This window comes from Littorina saxatilis, linkage group LG14, assembly GCF_037325665.1.
Source record: "Littorina saxatilis isolate snail1 linkage group LG14, US_GU_Lsax_2.0, whole genome shotgun sequence".
NCBI lineage: Eukaryota > Metazoa > Mollusca > Gastropoda > Littorinimorpha > Littorinidae > Littorina > Littorina saxatilis.
Genome location: NC_090258.1, coordinates 26,254,060 through 26,266,895, shown reverse-complemented (window position 1 = coordinate 26,266,895; position 12,836 = coordinate 26,254,060). Strand labels below are relative to the sequence as shown.

Sequence of the window (12,836 nt, the reverse complement as noted above, 5' to 3'; positions counted from 1 at the left end):
TCCTCTTATTCGTACCAAGATATTCTGTCGTGAGGCGAGCTTCATGTAGTAGACTTCGCGAAGGCGACTTTGTCAAATTAATTTCAGGCTTAAGGAAAAAATTCAATTTCTTAATTGATTTTGTGAGTGTGTGTTTTTTCAGGTGTAAATTGCAAGGAGTATCGCCGCCAGTGGACAGAACACAGGATGACTTTGACCCTGGTTCCAAGTTCCACGTGCCGGACAACACGCCCTACATTAGGTACAACTGCACTCTTACTTTAGTTCGTCTGTACTTTGACATTTGATGTGATTGGCTGTATTACGGGTTTACTGGTGTCGTTGTTGTTTATGTTGGTTTTGTTGTTGTTGTTGTTGTTGTTGTTGTTGTTGTTGTTGTTGTTGTTGTTGTTGTTGCTTGTAACAACAGATATAGTAAGTTTAACAGGTATAATGAGGCTTTTTTATTTGTTTGTCCTTCAGGTACTTTGTGAGTTTCGTGATGCAGTTCACATTCTACCAACGGCTGTGCGAGGCAGCCAATCACAAGGGACCTCTACATCACTGTGACTTCTACCAGTCCAAGGAGGCGGGCAGGGTTTTCGGGTGAGTGCACACAAGCCTCGAAGCGCTCCTTAATGACAAACAACACCGATCGAGTACACAAACCAAGACGTCTCTTGTGATCCTCTTTTCCAAAGTGAGACCTCTAACGTCAAAGGTGAAACAAAGTTCAAACTACAGCACGCCCATTTTTCGCAGAATGCAGCCACACTATCGAGTATTGGTATGTGTAGATCTACATGTATCGCATTATGACGTCTTTGTTTATTTTGTTCCGCTTTTGACGTCACAGATTTCGATGTGGGAGGGAGGTTCAAGAAGAGTCCTCTGAGTTTTCTTAAATCCTTGCCGTATGTGATTAAGCGTGCACCAAAATGAACTTTGCAAAAACCATAACGATCTCTTCAGAAATTATCACTTTTGGCATGAGTATTTCAATCATAATTGTTTTGGTCGTGTCTAGCGATATGTTGAAGAAAGGCGCCTCCCAGCCTTGGCAGGACATCCTCCAGGCGTTCAACGGTCAGCGTGACATGAACGCTTCGGCCATCTTGGACTACTTCCAACCGCTGACCGACTGGCTGGCCAAGGAGAACGCTGGGCTGTCGGTTGGATGGACTGACAACTGCCCCCTTGGGTCAACGCATAAGGTCAGTATTAGATAGAAGTGGGGGTTGAGGGTTGATTTTCAGCTTAACAATCTCAACTGATTTTGACTGATTCTTGAATATTTCGTTTGCACAACTGCACGTCCATTACAACTATATCAAGATTTACGTTGTCCTGAGTATGCAAATGAAGCAGATCTTAAAAACTGATAAACATTAAATGATTCGCTTTTGATTCAAACATATCCAGCTCCGAAAATGGCGGTGGTCATAGTGTGAATGCAAATGATTAAAATGATGATAAAAGTTGTAGAACGCACTCACGATGAAAAACCGTTGGAGCAAAAAGCTAATGATTTTTTCTTGCAGTTCCAATATATTTCATGAACCATATCCGGGTTTAGAGGGACACATTCTGTTTCATTTTGCCCCATTCTTTTGTATTTTGTCTGGGGTTTGGTGCCATGTGGCTCAGTTGGTAGAGCACTGGATCCTAGGGTAACAGGTTCGAATCCGGGCCGGGACGGACAAGGGTCACTTTTATGTGCAGACTCAGAGACGGTTTCCATGTTCCACCCCCGTGTCACCACAGTGGCACTTAAAAAAACACGGTCATTCTTCCTTAAGTGCGGGTGCCTGCTTACACCGTAGGTAGGTAGCGCCCCTCTGTTGCTGCCAGCTTTCCACTGAGAGAAAGCGACCCGAATTTCCCAGCGAGGGGACAATAAAGCTGAAGTTATATCTGGTAAAACTTTCAGATTCATGACGAAACAGCGGCCCAGGAGTGGCTAGAGGAGTACGACAAGGAAGCGAAGGACGTCGTGTCCAAGGCTTCCTTCCTGGCCTGGAATTACGCCACCAATGTCACTGACGAAAACCAACGGGCTCAGGTATGAATAAAAAAAAAAGACAGTTTTGTTCATCGAAAAGTTATTTATGGACAAAACGAAACATTCGCTAGTACGTTGACTTTATGGTCTCTGTTGTTGATGGACATTCAAAGGTGTCTTGTGTGTTGTTTCCACATTGTTGGTCTGAGCAGTAGTTAAAGTGTTGTTGCTGTTCTTCTTCTTGTTCTTGTTCTTCTTGTTCTTGTGCTTCTTCTTCTTCTTCTTCTTCTTCTTCTTGTTCTTCTTGTTCTTCTTGTTGTTCTTCTTGTTCTTGTTCTTGTTCTTCCCTGTTCTTGTTCGTCTTGTTCTTCTTGTTCCTGTTCTTCTTGTTGTTCTTCTTGTTGTTCTTCTTGTTGTTCTTCTTGTTGTTCTTCTTGTTCTTGTTGTTCTTCTTGTTGTTCTTCTTGTTCTTGTTGTTCTTCTTGTTGTTCTTCTTGTTCTTGTTCTTGTTCTTCCCTGTTCTTGTTCGTCTTGTTCTTCTTGTTCCTGTTCTTCTTCTTCTTGTTCTTCTTGTTCTTGTTGTTCTTGTTCTTGTTCTTGTTCTTGTTGTTCTTGTTGTTCTTGTTGTTCTTGTTCTTGTTCTTCTTGTTCTTGTTCTTCTTGTTCTTGTTCTTCCCTGTTCTTGTTCTTCCCTGTTCTTGTTCTTCTTGTTCTTGTTCTTCTTGTTTTTCTTGTTCTTGTTCCTGTTCTTCTTGTTCTTGTTCTTCTTGTTCTTGTTCTTCTTGTTCTTGTTCTTCTTCTTCTTCTTCTTCTTCTTCTTCTTCTTCTTCTTATCGTTGTGGTTGTTTTATGTTGAGGTTGTTTTTGTTGTTTTTGTTAGCTCAGTCTCCTCAATATCAAGATTACGAGAGTCGAGGAGAGCTGGGGTTTGTTCATGACTTCAACATAACTGGTTTTAATGAGGGACGACAACGACTGAATTAACAAACTAAGACGTGCATGTGTCGGTATTTTACAATCAAATCAAGAATTACTCGTCATTTTCAGGTGAAAGGGGATCTTGTCTTCGCTCAGTGGCAGCAGAAGAAAGCAGCGGAAGTTGAGCATTACGACTGGAAGCATTTCGCGGACGACACTCTCGTACGTCAGTTCCGGTCTGCGGCAGACATCGGTACTTCCGCCATGAAGAACCAGACCAAGTTAAAACAGGTTGGTTGTTATCTGAGGGATATACAGTCGAACGTGTCTATAACGACCCCCTAAGGGACCAACCAAGTTGCCCGTATAAAACGGTGGTCCTTATCGAAGTTTCTTTAGGATGGATGTAATGGGCTGTTTGTCGCCAGGGCAGGTTGAATTGTACATTTTGGATGTGCTTTTGTTTGTTGTCTGTCTGTTTGTTTGTTTTTCTTTTGTTTTGTTTTTGTGTAGATGTGGACATACTTTCATCTAGTCATGATCCTGATTTTGTCTATTTCTTTGACAGCTCATTATGGCATTTTCCTCATAGCTCCTGAATGATTTGGACCTCTTCTTTACAACTCATAAAAAGGGGTTTTGAAAACTTGTTGCAGCGGCAACTATGAGGTTTAAGTTGGAATTAATTTCGACTGTTATTTATTTCACTGTTATCACTCTTCCTGCGTCTTTTCTGTAAGTGAGTCAGTTCAAGTGTTACAAGTATTACGTGCCATAATAGAAATGTTTTGAAAATAACTATTCGTATTGAGATCTGTTTTTTTGGTTTTGGTCAGCTGATTGTTTTGTGTGGATAACATCAAAGGCACATCGTTGTATCACATGGAAACACTCTTTGTTTTAGAGTGATTCTTTGTAAATGTCAGGCGGCATCACAAGGAAAAACTATTTTCTAAGAGTTAATTTAGGTAAATGTCGGGCAATATCACATCAAAATGCTTATTTCTAAGAGTTAATCTCGTTAAATTTCGGGCAATATCACATCAAAATACTCATTTCTAAGAGTGAATCTCTGTAAATGTCAGGCAATATCACATGAAAACACTCATTTCTAAGAGTTAATCTTTATAAATATCAGGCGGAATCACACCAAATATCTCATTTCTAAGAGTTAATCTTTATAAATATCAGGCAGAATCATACACATCCACTCATTTCTAAGAGTTAAGCTCTGTAGACATCAGTGTAAATGAAGAATTGTTTATCCTCTTTCGTTTTAGTTGAAAGAAGCGCAGTCCACCATCGAAGGAATCTACGCCAAGGCGAAAGTGCCCGTTCCGGGAAAGAGCACAACGCTGTCACTAGAACCAGGTAGGTGTGGGAAGTTTTTTTTTTTTTGCCGGCCTGCTTTAAAATGAAGTGTAATGCGGAGAAAAAAGACCAAGGATTTTAATACAACCAGCATTTATGTTTCTGTGTTGCTGTTTTATACGCTTTGAGAGCGAGTGTTTTCGGCCATTTGTTACTTGAGTAATGCGATAATAAACGAAACCCCTTGAGGATGGCAGGCATGTCCTGTTCTAGATTATGTCAAACATGCAGAGCCATAGCTCCGCATTCTGGGGGTATTTACTTATTGTGAACACACGTACGCACGCACAGACGCATGCACGAACGAGTCACGAGATATTCATACCGCTTTACGATGTGCAGGACTGACGCGTCTTATGGCGTCGTCACGAGACTATGACGAGTTGCTGTGGGCGTGGAAAGGATGGCGTGACGTAACAGGTCCCCGGATGAAGGATGGATATGAAAAGTTTGTGGAACTAAGCAATGAAGCCGTGCGCGCCCTTGGTAAATATATACACATTTAATTTCAACAATAAATAAAACAAGCACACACACACACACACACACACACACACACACACACACACACACACACACACACACACACACACACATACACACATACACACACACACAGACACACACAAACACACACACACACACATACACAGTACACACACACACATACACACACTTACACACACACATACACAAACACACACACACACATACACACACACACATACACACACACACAGACAGACACACACACATACACACACACAGACAGACACATACACACACACACACATACACAAACACAAACAGACACACACACATACACACACACAGACACGTACACACACACACACACATACACACACACACACACAGACAGACACACAGACACACACACACACACACACACACACACACACACACACACACACACACACACACACACACACACACACACACACACACGTGAGAAAACAGCAAAAAGTTTATTATGGCCCACCAAAAACAAGAAAAATCAAATGACAACGTGCGAGTTATAAATTTCTAAAGAAGTAACCATAACAACTATGCCCCCTGTAACTCGCAACATTCCGACATTTCATGTAACAGGTTACGCAGACACCGGAGAATACTGGCGTAACGTGTACGAGTCCGACACATTCCAAACGGACCTTGAAAAACTACTGGAGCAGCTCAGCCCTCTATACACTCAGTTGCACGCCTTCGTCCGTCGTAAGCTGGTCGACATTTATGGTGCAAGCCGCTTCCCATACTCTGGTCACATCCCTGCACATCTTGTGGGTAAGTTTAATTTTGTTAGTTTAATGTATGGTTGGCTGATGTTTTCAAAGTCGACATTTATGGCGCAATTCGCTCCCCATACTCTGGTCACATCCCTGCACATCTTGTGGGTAAGGAAGTTTAATTGTGTTTGTATAATGTATGGTTGGCTGATGTTGTCAAAAGTTTTTTCTGATGCGGTGAAGTTATGGTGCCAGTGGCTTCCCATATTCTGGGCAAATGCCGTTGGTTAGGATCGATGTTATTGTTGTTTTGTTTCTTTTAAGTATGGCTGGCACGCCTTTGATTGCCGTAATCTGGTCGACATGTGTGGCGTAAGCGGCTTCCAATGCTTTGGGTATATACATACAATACAGTGGGAAAGGATGTAATTAATGTTTTTTGTTTATAGTATTGTTGGCTGATTTTTTCAAAACCGACTTTTGAGTCGCAGAAATATTGTGATAATGTGTCCCTAGATACAAGTCTATGCCAACATGTTTATGGTATCCTAGAGATGTGATACTCTCATTGAAAACTGTGTTGACACTGAGCTTTCCATGTTTTTCAAAACTAGTTTTCATGATATCTATCATATGATATACAGAATGTATTCTTGTTCTTGTCGTGTTTCAGCGAGTGAAATGAGATGATGGTGAAAATCTTTTTTTTTAATTACATAAAATCTGGGTTGTAGCAAATGAAGTTAAGACTAAGAGCGTGTGAATATATATATTTACCTGTCACCAGGTAACATGTGGGCCCAGTCGTGGGAAAACCTGTATGACGTGTTATTGCCATTTTCCAACAAGACAGCCATTGACGTCACTCCTCAGCTGTTACAACAGGTAAGACTTTCGTCGAATCTCCTTTTGACTGGAAAGGAAAGTTGTAAAACGTGTTCATGGATATCTTGAAATAGCCGCCTATAGAGAAGATGTTCTTCGTGTTTGCTTTATCGTGGTTTACAAAGCACCTGGCGGGTTATATATGTGCAGGGTTACACTGTAGAGAAGATGTTCACGACAGCCGAGGAGTTCTTCGTGTCGCTGGGCCTGGAGGCAATGCCCTTGACCTTCTGGCAACACTCCATGATGGAGAGACCACATGACGGCCGGGATGTCGTCTGCCACGCTTCAGCCTGGGACTTTTCCAACGGCAAGGACTTCAGGTAGAAACTTCATAGTGCTCTTTACCCGTATACACTGTACACGCAATCAAATCGTCCCTGCATAAAGGATTCTGGATTCAAGTATGAAAGTGAAGTGTTAATTACCTCTGTTGATGTTTAGGATGTGATGAGCCTGGGACCCTTGAACATGTGCTCACCAAGTGTGTGGGCATACAAGACATTTGAGTCAAACACTACAGTGCAGAAACTCTGAAGGTGTTATTTTTGGATGTCCTCCAGGACAAGATTTGTACATGTTTTCAAGAACCAAATGTGAACACATGAGTCTGACATGATTCTGTTAGCACCTTCATACAAAGCTGCATCGGTCCTGAATAGCCATATAGGTTGTGGGGACAATAAAAGAAACTATAACCAACCAACCAACCAACCATTCCTGCTAAAAGGATTCTGGATTGGGGAGTTTGTGAAGTATTCACTCATTCACAACCCATACAAACCCGACGGAGTTATTTCCGAAATTCGTCTATTAAACTTTCCAAAAATGTGACCTTTCTTGTTATTTGATTCAATGTAATATTACCTGAGTTTCGGACCAACGTCCTTGGAGCGGTAGAAATGACAGGTGTGCAGCGACCCGCTGATTTTCCTTCCGTATGCAGAGGTTTCAAGTTTGGCTATTGTCGTCATGCACAGCAATGCAGTGGATCCCAAACCCTCCCCCTTACACCGGCACGGTTGGCCTAGTGGTAAGGCGTCCGCCCCGTGATCGGGAGGTCGTGGGTTCGAACCCCGGCCGGGTCATACCTAAAACTTTAAAATTGGCAATCTAGTGGCTGCTCCGCCTGGCGTCTGGCATTATGGGGTTAGTGCTAGGACTGGTTGGTCCGGTGTCAAAATAATGTGACTGGGTGAGACATGAAGCCTGTGCTGCGACTTCTGTCTTGTGTGTGGCGCACGTTATATGTCAAAGCAGCACCGCCCTGATATCACCCTTCGTGGTCGGCTGGGCGTTAAGCAAACAAACAAACAAACAAAAAACCCTCCCCCTTTAAAGACCTCCCGATTTAAGACTCTTTCCCTTTTAACTAACTGTTTTCTCACATTTTCTGTGAATAACCTGTGTAAATTTTGCCCTTTTGAAAGACGCCATCCTTTTTCAGACTTGATTTTAAATGTGGGTCGCCATAACAGTGGTTGGAAGTCAGTATTTCCTATCTGATTACTTGTTCCAGCAGCCTGGATTAAGCTTTATCAATATATATTTAGTTATACACTTTTTTTGAGGAAACATTGGGTGGCATGTAAAACTACAGAAACACTAAGGCCCACACAACAAGCAACGCTAATGTTAATTGTGGTTATGTATTTACATCTGCACAGAAATATATATTTCCTTGCAGAACTTAATTTCAGCTTACCTTACAAGTTGAATCTAGGAAGTTTGTATTCCTTATGGACTACACATACACAGTTGACACAAATACAGAACTTGTGAGTAAACAATCGCTTAAAAATGTGACATGGTTTACATCCATTTGGTGATTTCAGGATCAAGATGTGTACGGACATCACGATGGACGACCTGGTTACCATACACCACGAGATGGGTCACATACAGTACTACCTGCAGTACAAGAACCAGCCCAACCTGTTCCAGTCAGGTGCAAATCCAGGTAAGTAATTTACTTTTCATCACGAAATGGGTCACATACAGTACTACCTGCAGTACAAGAACCAGCCCAACCTGTTCCAGTCAGGTGCAAATCCAGGTAAGTAATTTACTTTTCATCACGAAATGGGTGTACAAGAACCAGCCCAAACTGTTCCAATCAGGTGCAAATCCAGGTAAGTAATTTACTTTTCATCACGAAATGGGTCACATGCAGTACTACCCGCAGTACAAGAACTAGGCTTACGTCTCCAAGGCAGTTGCTATTTACCCAGGTAGGTCTGAGCCAATACCACACTTAACAAGAAGCATAACATCTCAAATAAACGTTCCAACATTCAGAATCAAAAAACAACAATGGTAGGTTATTGGAACGTTTAATTTATATCAAAACAAAACGTTACATTTACAGTTAAACGTTCGGTTACATTTACAATTTTGAGATAAGTTCATTATCTGTATCTTCTTCTTCTTCTTCTTCGTTCATGGGCTTAGACTCCCACGTTCACTCATGTTTTAAGCACGAGTGGATTTTTACGTGTATGACCGTTTTTACCCCGCCATTCAGGCAGCCATACGCCGATTTCGGGGAATTTATCTGTATCATAAGTGTTTGTCTGTCTTGTTAAAAGACCACTGGGTCGACGTACTGTAAACGTATAAGATGAAATCAAAAGACCACTTGGCTTTAAATGTGATATATGTATGGCCAAAGAAAGCATCCTCCGGCCAAAAAAATCGTTCAGAGGTGAACGCCTCAATGCATCGCCATGTTTGAATCACTTTTGTCATTGCTGCTTTCGTCACCATAGGTTTCCACGAAGCTATCGGGGACACCCTGGCCCTGTCAGTGTCTACACCCAAACACCTGAAGACTATTCAGTTGCTGCCGACATTGGAGCAAGACTCGGGTAAACTGCGTGTGATAGTGAAGTCCTAGTATCGGTATCGCCGAAGGAACTGCTGAATACGAGGGGGTTGCCTCGGATAAGAGACAAAATTACCAAATAATGTTTTTATACCCGAGGTCTCTGGATAAGAGAAACCTTGGATAAAAGAAAGGGACAACATGTTCAACTCGTCTTTCTTATCAGCGGGTTTCATTGTAAATTTGCTTAGGATGTTATGGTTTTTGTATTTTAAGAGATTGTATGTTAAACCCAGAATCAAGAGGATAAACCCAAGTCCGGGCTCCCTTCAGTATAGAGGGTCCCGGGAACCCCAATTATAATTTTAGGGGGACCAAGGAACACCTCAACAGAAGTGTATGGTGTACTATTAACAGGAAGACTTACGGAAATTCTGTGAGACCTTCACAAAAGCGTTATTGTTATTTTCTCCGTGTCCGTACAGACCTGGCAGAAACATTCACTCGTCTTCGTGTACGTGCTTGTCAGCTCTTCATGGAAACTTGCAAACGATTACGTCAACATGTTTTATTATCTATACGTTTTCGGATTGTGATAGAAGTGCAATGCATTGGTCACATCTCTTACCAGCAACTCATTGGCGTGCGTATGTGTGTGTGTGTGTGTGTGTGTGTGTGTGTGTGTGTGTGTGTGTGTGTGTGTGTGCAGTATGAATGTTGGCGGGCGTGCCTTTGAGTGTTCGTACTTCGTATGTTTTATTGTTTTTATTTTTATTTTTTATGGTTGTTTATCATAATTATGTTGTTCCGTTGTTTTAAGCGCAGATGAACCGCACTTTTCCATCCATTGTTAAATTGTATGGACAATAAATGATCTTATGTCTTATGTCAACTGGCAATGGTACACATGGTATAGCCTTTGCACAGGCTATTTGCACAAGTACTTGTGTAAATAGCGTGGTCAGCGAGACTGGACTATTAAAGTGAAGACAATGTTTTGACAAATGTAAATAAGGGATTTACAAGAAAAGGAAGAGGTCCGTAGGCTCACCCCACTGAACTCAAAGCGTGTTGTTGGTTCTGTATGTTCATATTTTTTTTTTCTCTCTCTTTTTTTTCCCCAATTGTCTATTGAAGAAGACCGGCACGGTGGCCTAGTGGTAAGGCGTCCGCCCCGTGATCGGGAGGTCGTGGGTTCGAACCACGGCCGGGTCATACCTAAGACTTTAAAATTGGCAATCTAGTGGCTGCTCCGCCTGGCGTCTGGCATTATGGGGTTAGTGCTAGGACTGGTTGGTCCGGTGTTAGAATAATGTGACTGGGTGAGACATGAAGCCTGTGCCGCGACTTCTGTCTTGTGTGTGGCGCACGTTATATGTCAAAGCAGCACCGCCCTGATATGGCCCTTCGTGGTCGGCTGGGCGTTAAGTAAACAAACAAACTATTGAAGAAAACAATGGTAAAACCTACATCTCTGTAAAGCACGAGTGTTTGTTTGACACGCCAGTAAATACAGCACCCTATACTCACGTGACATGTAAAATTATCTTCAGACTGAATGTTTCTCCACCAATTTCAAGCGGAACAATTATCTCGAGGGAGAAAATCATGGCAATATCTTGCAACTGTAGCAGTTTTGTGATGTAATTCGATCGATTTTACCCCAGATTCGATTTATTAAAAAAACCGCACCGAGCGGTTACGTACCTTGAATAAAAAAATAAATATTTTGCGTTGAAGCTAATTTCAAAGTCAAAATACCATTTATCATCACAAACTAGAATCCAAGTGGGGGGATGGGGGGATACATGGTCCAAAGTTCGATCAGCAGCACCGCTCGGTGCGTTTTCGAATCGGTAAATCGATTTTGGGGGATAGTCACATACATGTCACGTGAGTATAGGGTGCTGTATTTACTAGCGAGTGTTTGTTTCTGCTGACACGACAGAGGCTGACATTAACTTCCTGATGCGTATGGCTCTGGACAAAGTGGCCTTCCTGCCCTTCGGCTATCTGATTGACCAGTGGAGGTGGTCAGTCTTCTCGGGGGAAACTCCGCCTGACAAGTATAACGACAAGTGGTGGCAACTCAGGTAAGCTTGTTAAGTCGGTTGGTATTTAAAATCTAGTATTTTGGTAATTTTAGTATTGGGCGGGTAGATGAGCTTAGTCGATAGTAGTGCTGGCTTTAAAACCCGTTGTCGCTATCGGCGTTGGTTCGATCCCCAAGTTCGGCGAAGGATTTATTTCCCAGAATCAACTTTGTGTAGACTCGCCTTGGTGTCCGGTATAAGATCCCAAGCTCACAGCGAAAGGCTTGAAAACCACGGATGCAGGAAACAACATTGGATAGCGCGGTTCTGTCGCTGCACGCTATCCCAAGGAATAGCAGTCCGATTGTCCATGAGGGAATGAGCGCTTCTGGGGCGAGACAACTCCTGTGATCTTGCCGCGAGGTGGCGCCAGTTACCAGCCGAAAGAAAGAGGGGGAATAACCTCACCAGAACCGCCCATTCCCAAAGGACAAAAAACTATACCAAATACCGAAATTATCGTCGGGGAATTACTTCAATGAAATTCGGCTGGCTATCCCCGGGGGTATCGTGCAGAGACGTAGTCGTGATACCCAATCTTGTTTTTTAACTTCACACCTGTATTCGTGTTTCCTAGCTTTGGGCACTGTTGCTGTGAGCTAGGGATCTTTATCCTGCACATGCGTGAATACTGGGTGTGTTCGGACACCTGTTTAACAGGTTGTTCGGTTGGTGGTCACCTCCCTGCCTTCGAGTTGTAATAAGAGGAGGCAGCTCAGGTAAGCTTGTTGGGTGTGTTAGTATATATTATCCGTGTTGAGTCAAAGATTGTGGTCCGGTGACATCCCACCTGTGAATTACAGCGACAACTTTGGCAATTCAGGGCAGGTATGCGGTTTAGAGACTTTATTGTTCTGCGTTGAGGGTACAGATTATTCTGAACTAAAGTCTCCAACCTTGACTCGAGCAAACCGGCCCAGGTTTACTTGTGGAGTGTTGGTTAGTGTGTCCGGTTACTTAACAGATCCACTGATCTATGATCAAAAGCGGCGGTATGTTGTTGTGTCTTTTCTTAGATGAAACTTGATCCCCCCGCGGGTTAGGGGGAAGAATTTACCCGATGCTACCCAGCATGTCGTAAGAGGCGACTAACGGTTCTGTTTCTCCTTTTACCCTTGGTAAGTGTTTCTTGTATAGAATATAGTCAATGTTTGTAAAGATTTTAGTCAAGCAGTATGTAAGAAATGTTATGTCCTTTGTACTGGAAACTTGCATTCTCCCAGTAAGGTCATATATATTGTACTACGTTGCAAGCCCCTGGAGCAATTTTTTTATTAGTGCTTTTGTGAACAAGAAACAATTAACAAGTGGCTCTATCCCATCTCCCCCCTTTCCCCGTCGCGATATAACCTTGAACGGTTGAAAACGACGTTAAACACCAAATGAAGAAAGAAAGAATGAAACTTGATATTCAGCATTACAATGAACGTGATGTTTTGTCCTGAATGGAACATTCCAAAAGTAAACGTTTCTTGATTTGGAACGTTAGCAGTTTATCTGTTTCGAATTTTGACATTCAT

General features: G+C 42.4%; 2 protein-coding genes across 2 annotated transcripts in view; one reads left to right on the top strand and one right to left on the bottom strand.

Moving 5' to 3' along the window:
• Nucleotides 1-12,836, bottom strand: part of LOC138946752 (cyclin-T1-like) — a 110,054-nt gene that overhangs the window by 59,386 nt on the left and 37,832 nt on the right. The gene's annotated exons all lie outside the window — the stretch shown is intronic.
• Nucleotides 1-12,836, top strand: part of LOC138947447 (uncharacterized) — a 58,130-nt gene that overhangs the window by 30,221 nt on the left and 15,073 nt on the right. The window contains exons 24-36 of the mRNA XM_070318921.1: nucleotides 143-241; nucleotides 463-585; nucleotides 1,007-1,193; nucleotides 1,910-2,041; nucleotides 3,029-3,190; nucleotides 4,180-4,270; nucleotides 4,613-4,756; nucleotides 5,381-5,572; nucleotides 6,302-6,399; nucleotides 6,550-6,722; nucleotides 8,235-8,359; nucleotides 9,168-9,266; nucleotides 11,172-11,316. Coding sequence (XP_070175022.1) covers nucleotides 143-241; nucleotides 463-585; nucleotides 1,007-1,193; nucleotides 1,910-2,041; nucleotides 3,029-3,190; nucleotides 4,180-4,270; nucleotides 4,613-4,756; nucleotides 5,381-5,572; nucleotides 6,302-6,399; nucleotides 6,550-6,722; nucleotides 8,235-8,359; nucleotides 9,168-9,266; nucleotides 11,172-11,316 — 1,770 coding nt within the window. The remainder of the gene's footprint in view (nucleotides 1-142; nucleotides 242-462; nucleotides 586-1,006; nucleotides 1,194-1,909; nucleotides 2,042-3,028; nucleotides 3,191-4,179; nucleotides 4,271-4,612; nucleotides 4,757-5,380; nucleotides 5,573-6,301; nucleotides 6,400-6,549; nucleotides 6,723-8,234; nucleotides 8,360-9,167; nucleotides 9,267-11,171; nucleotides 11,317-12,836) is intronic.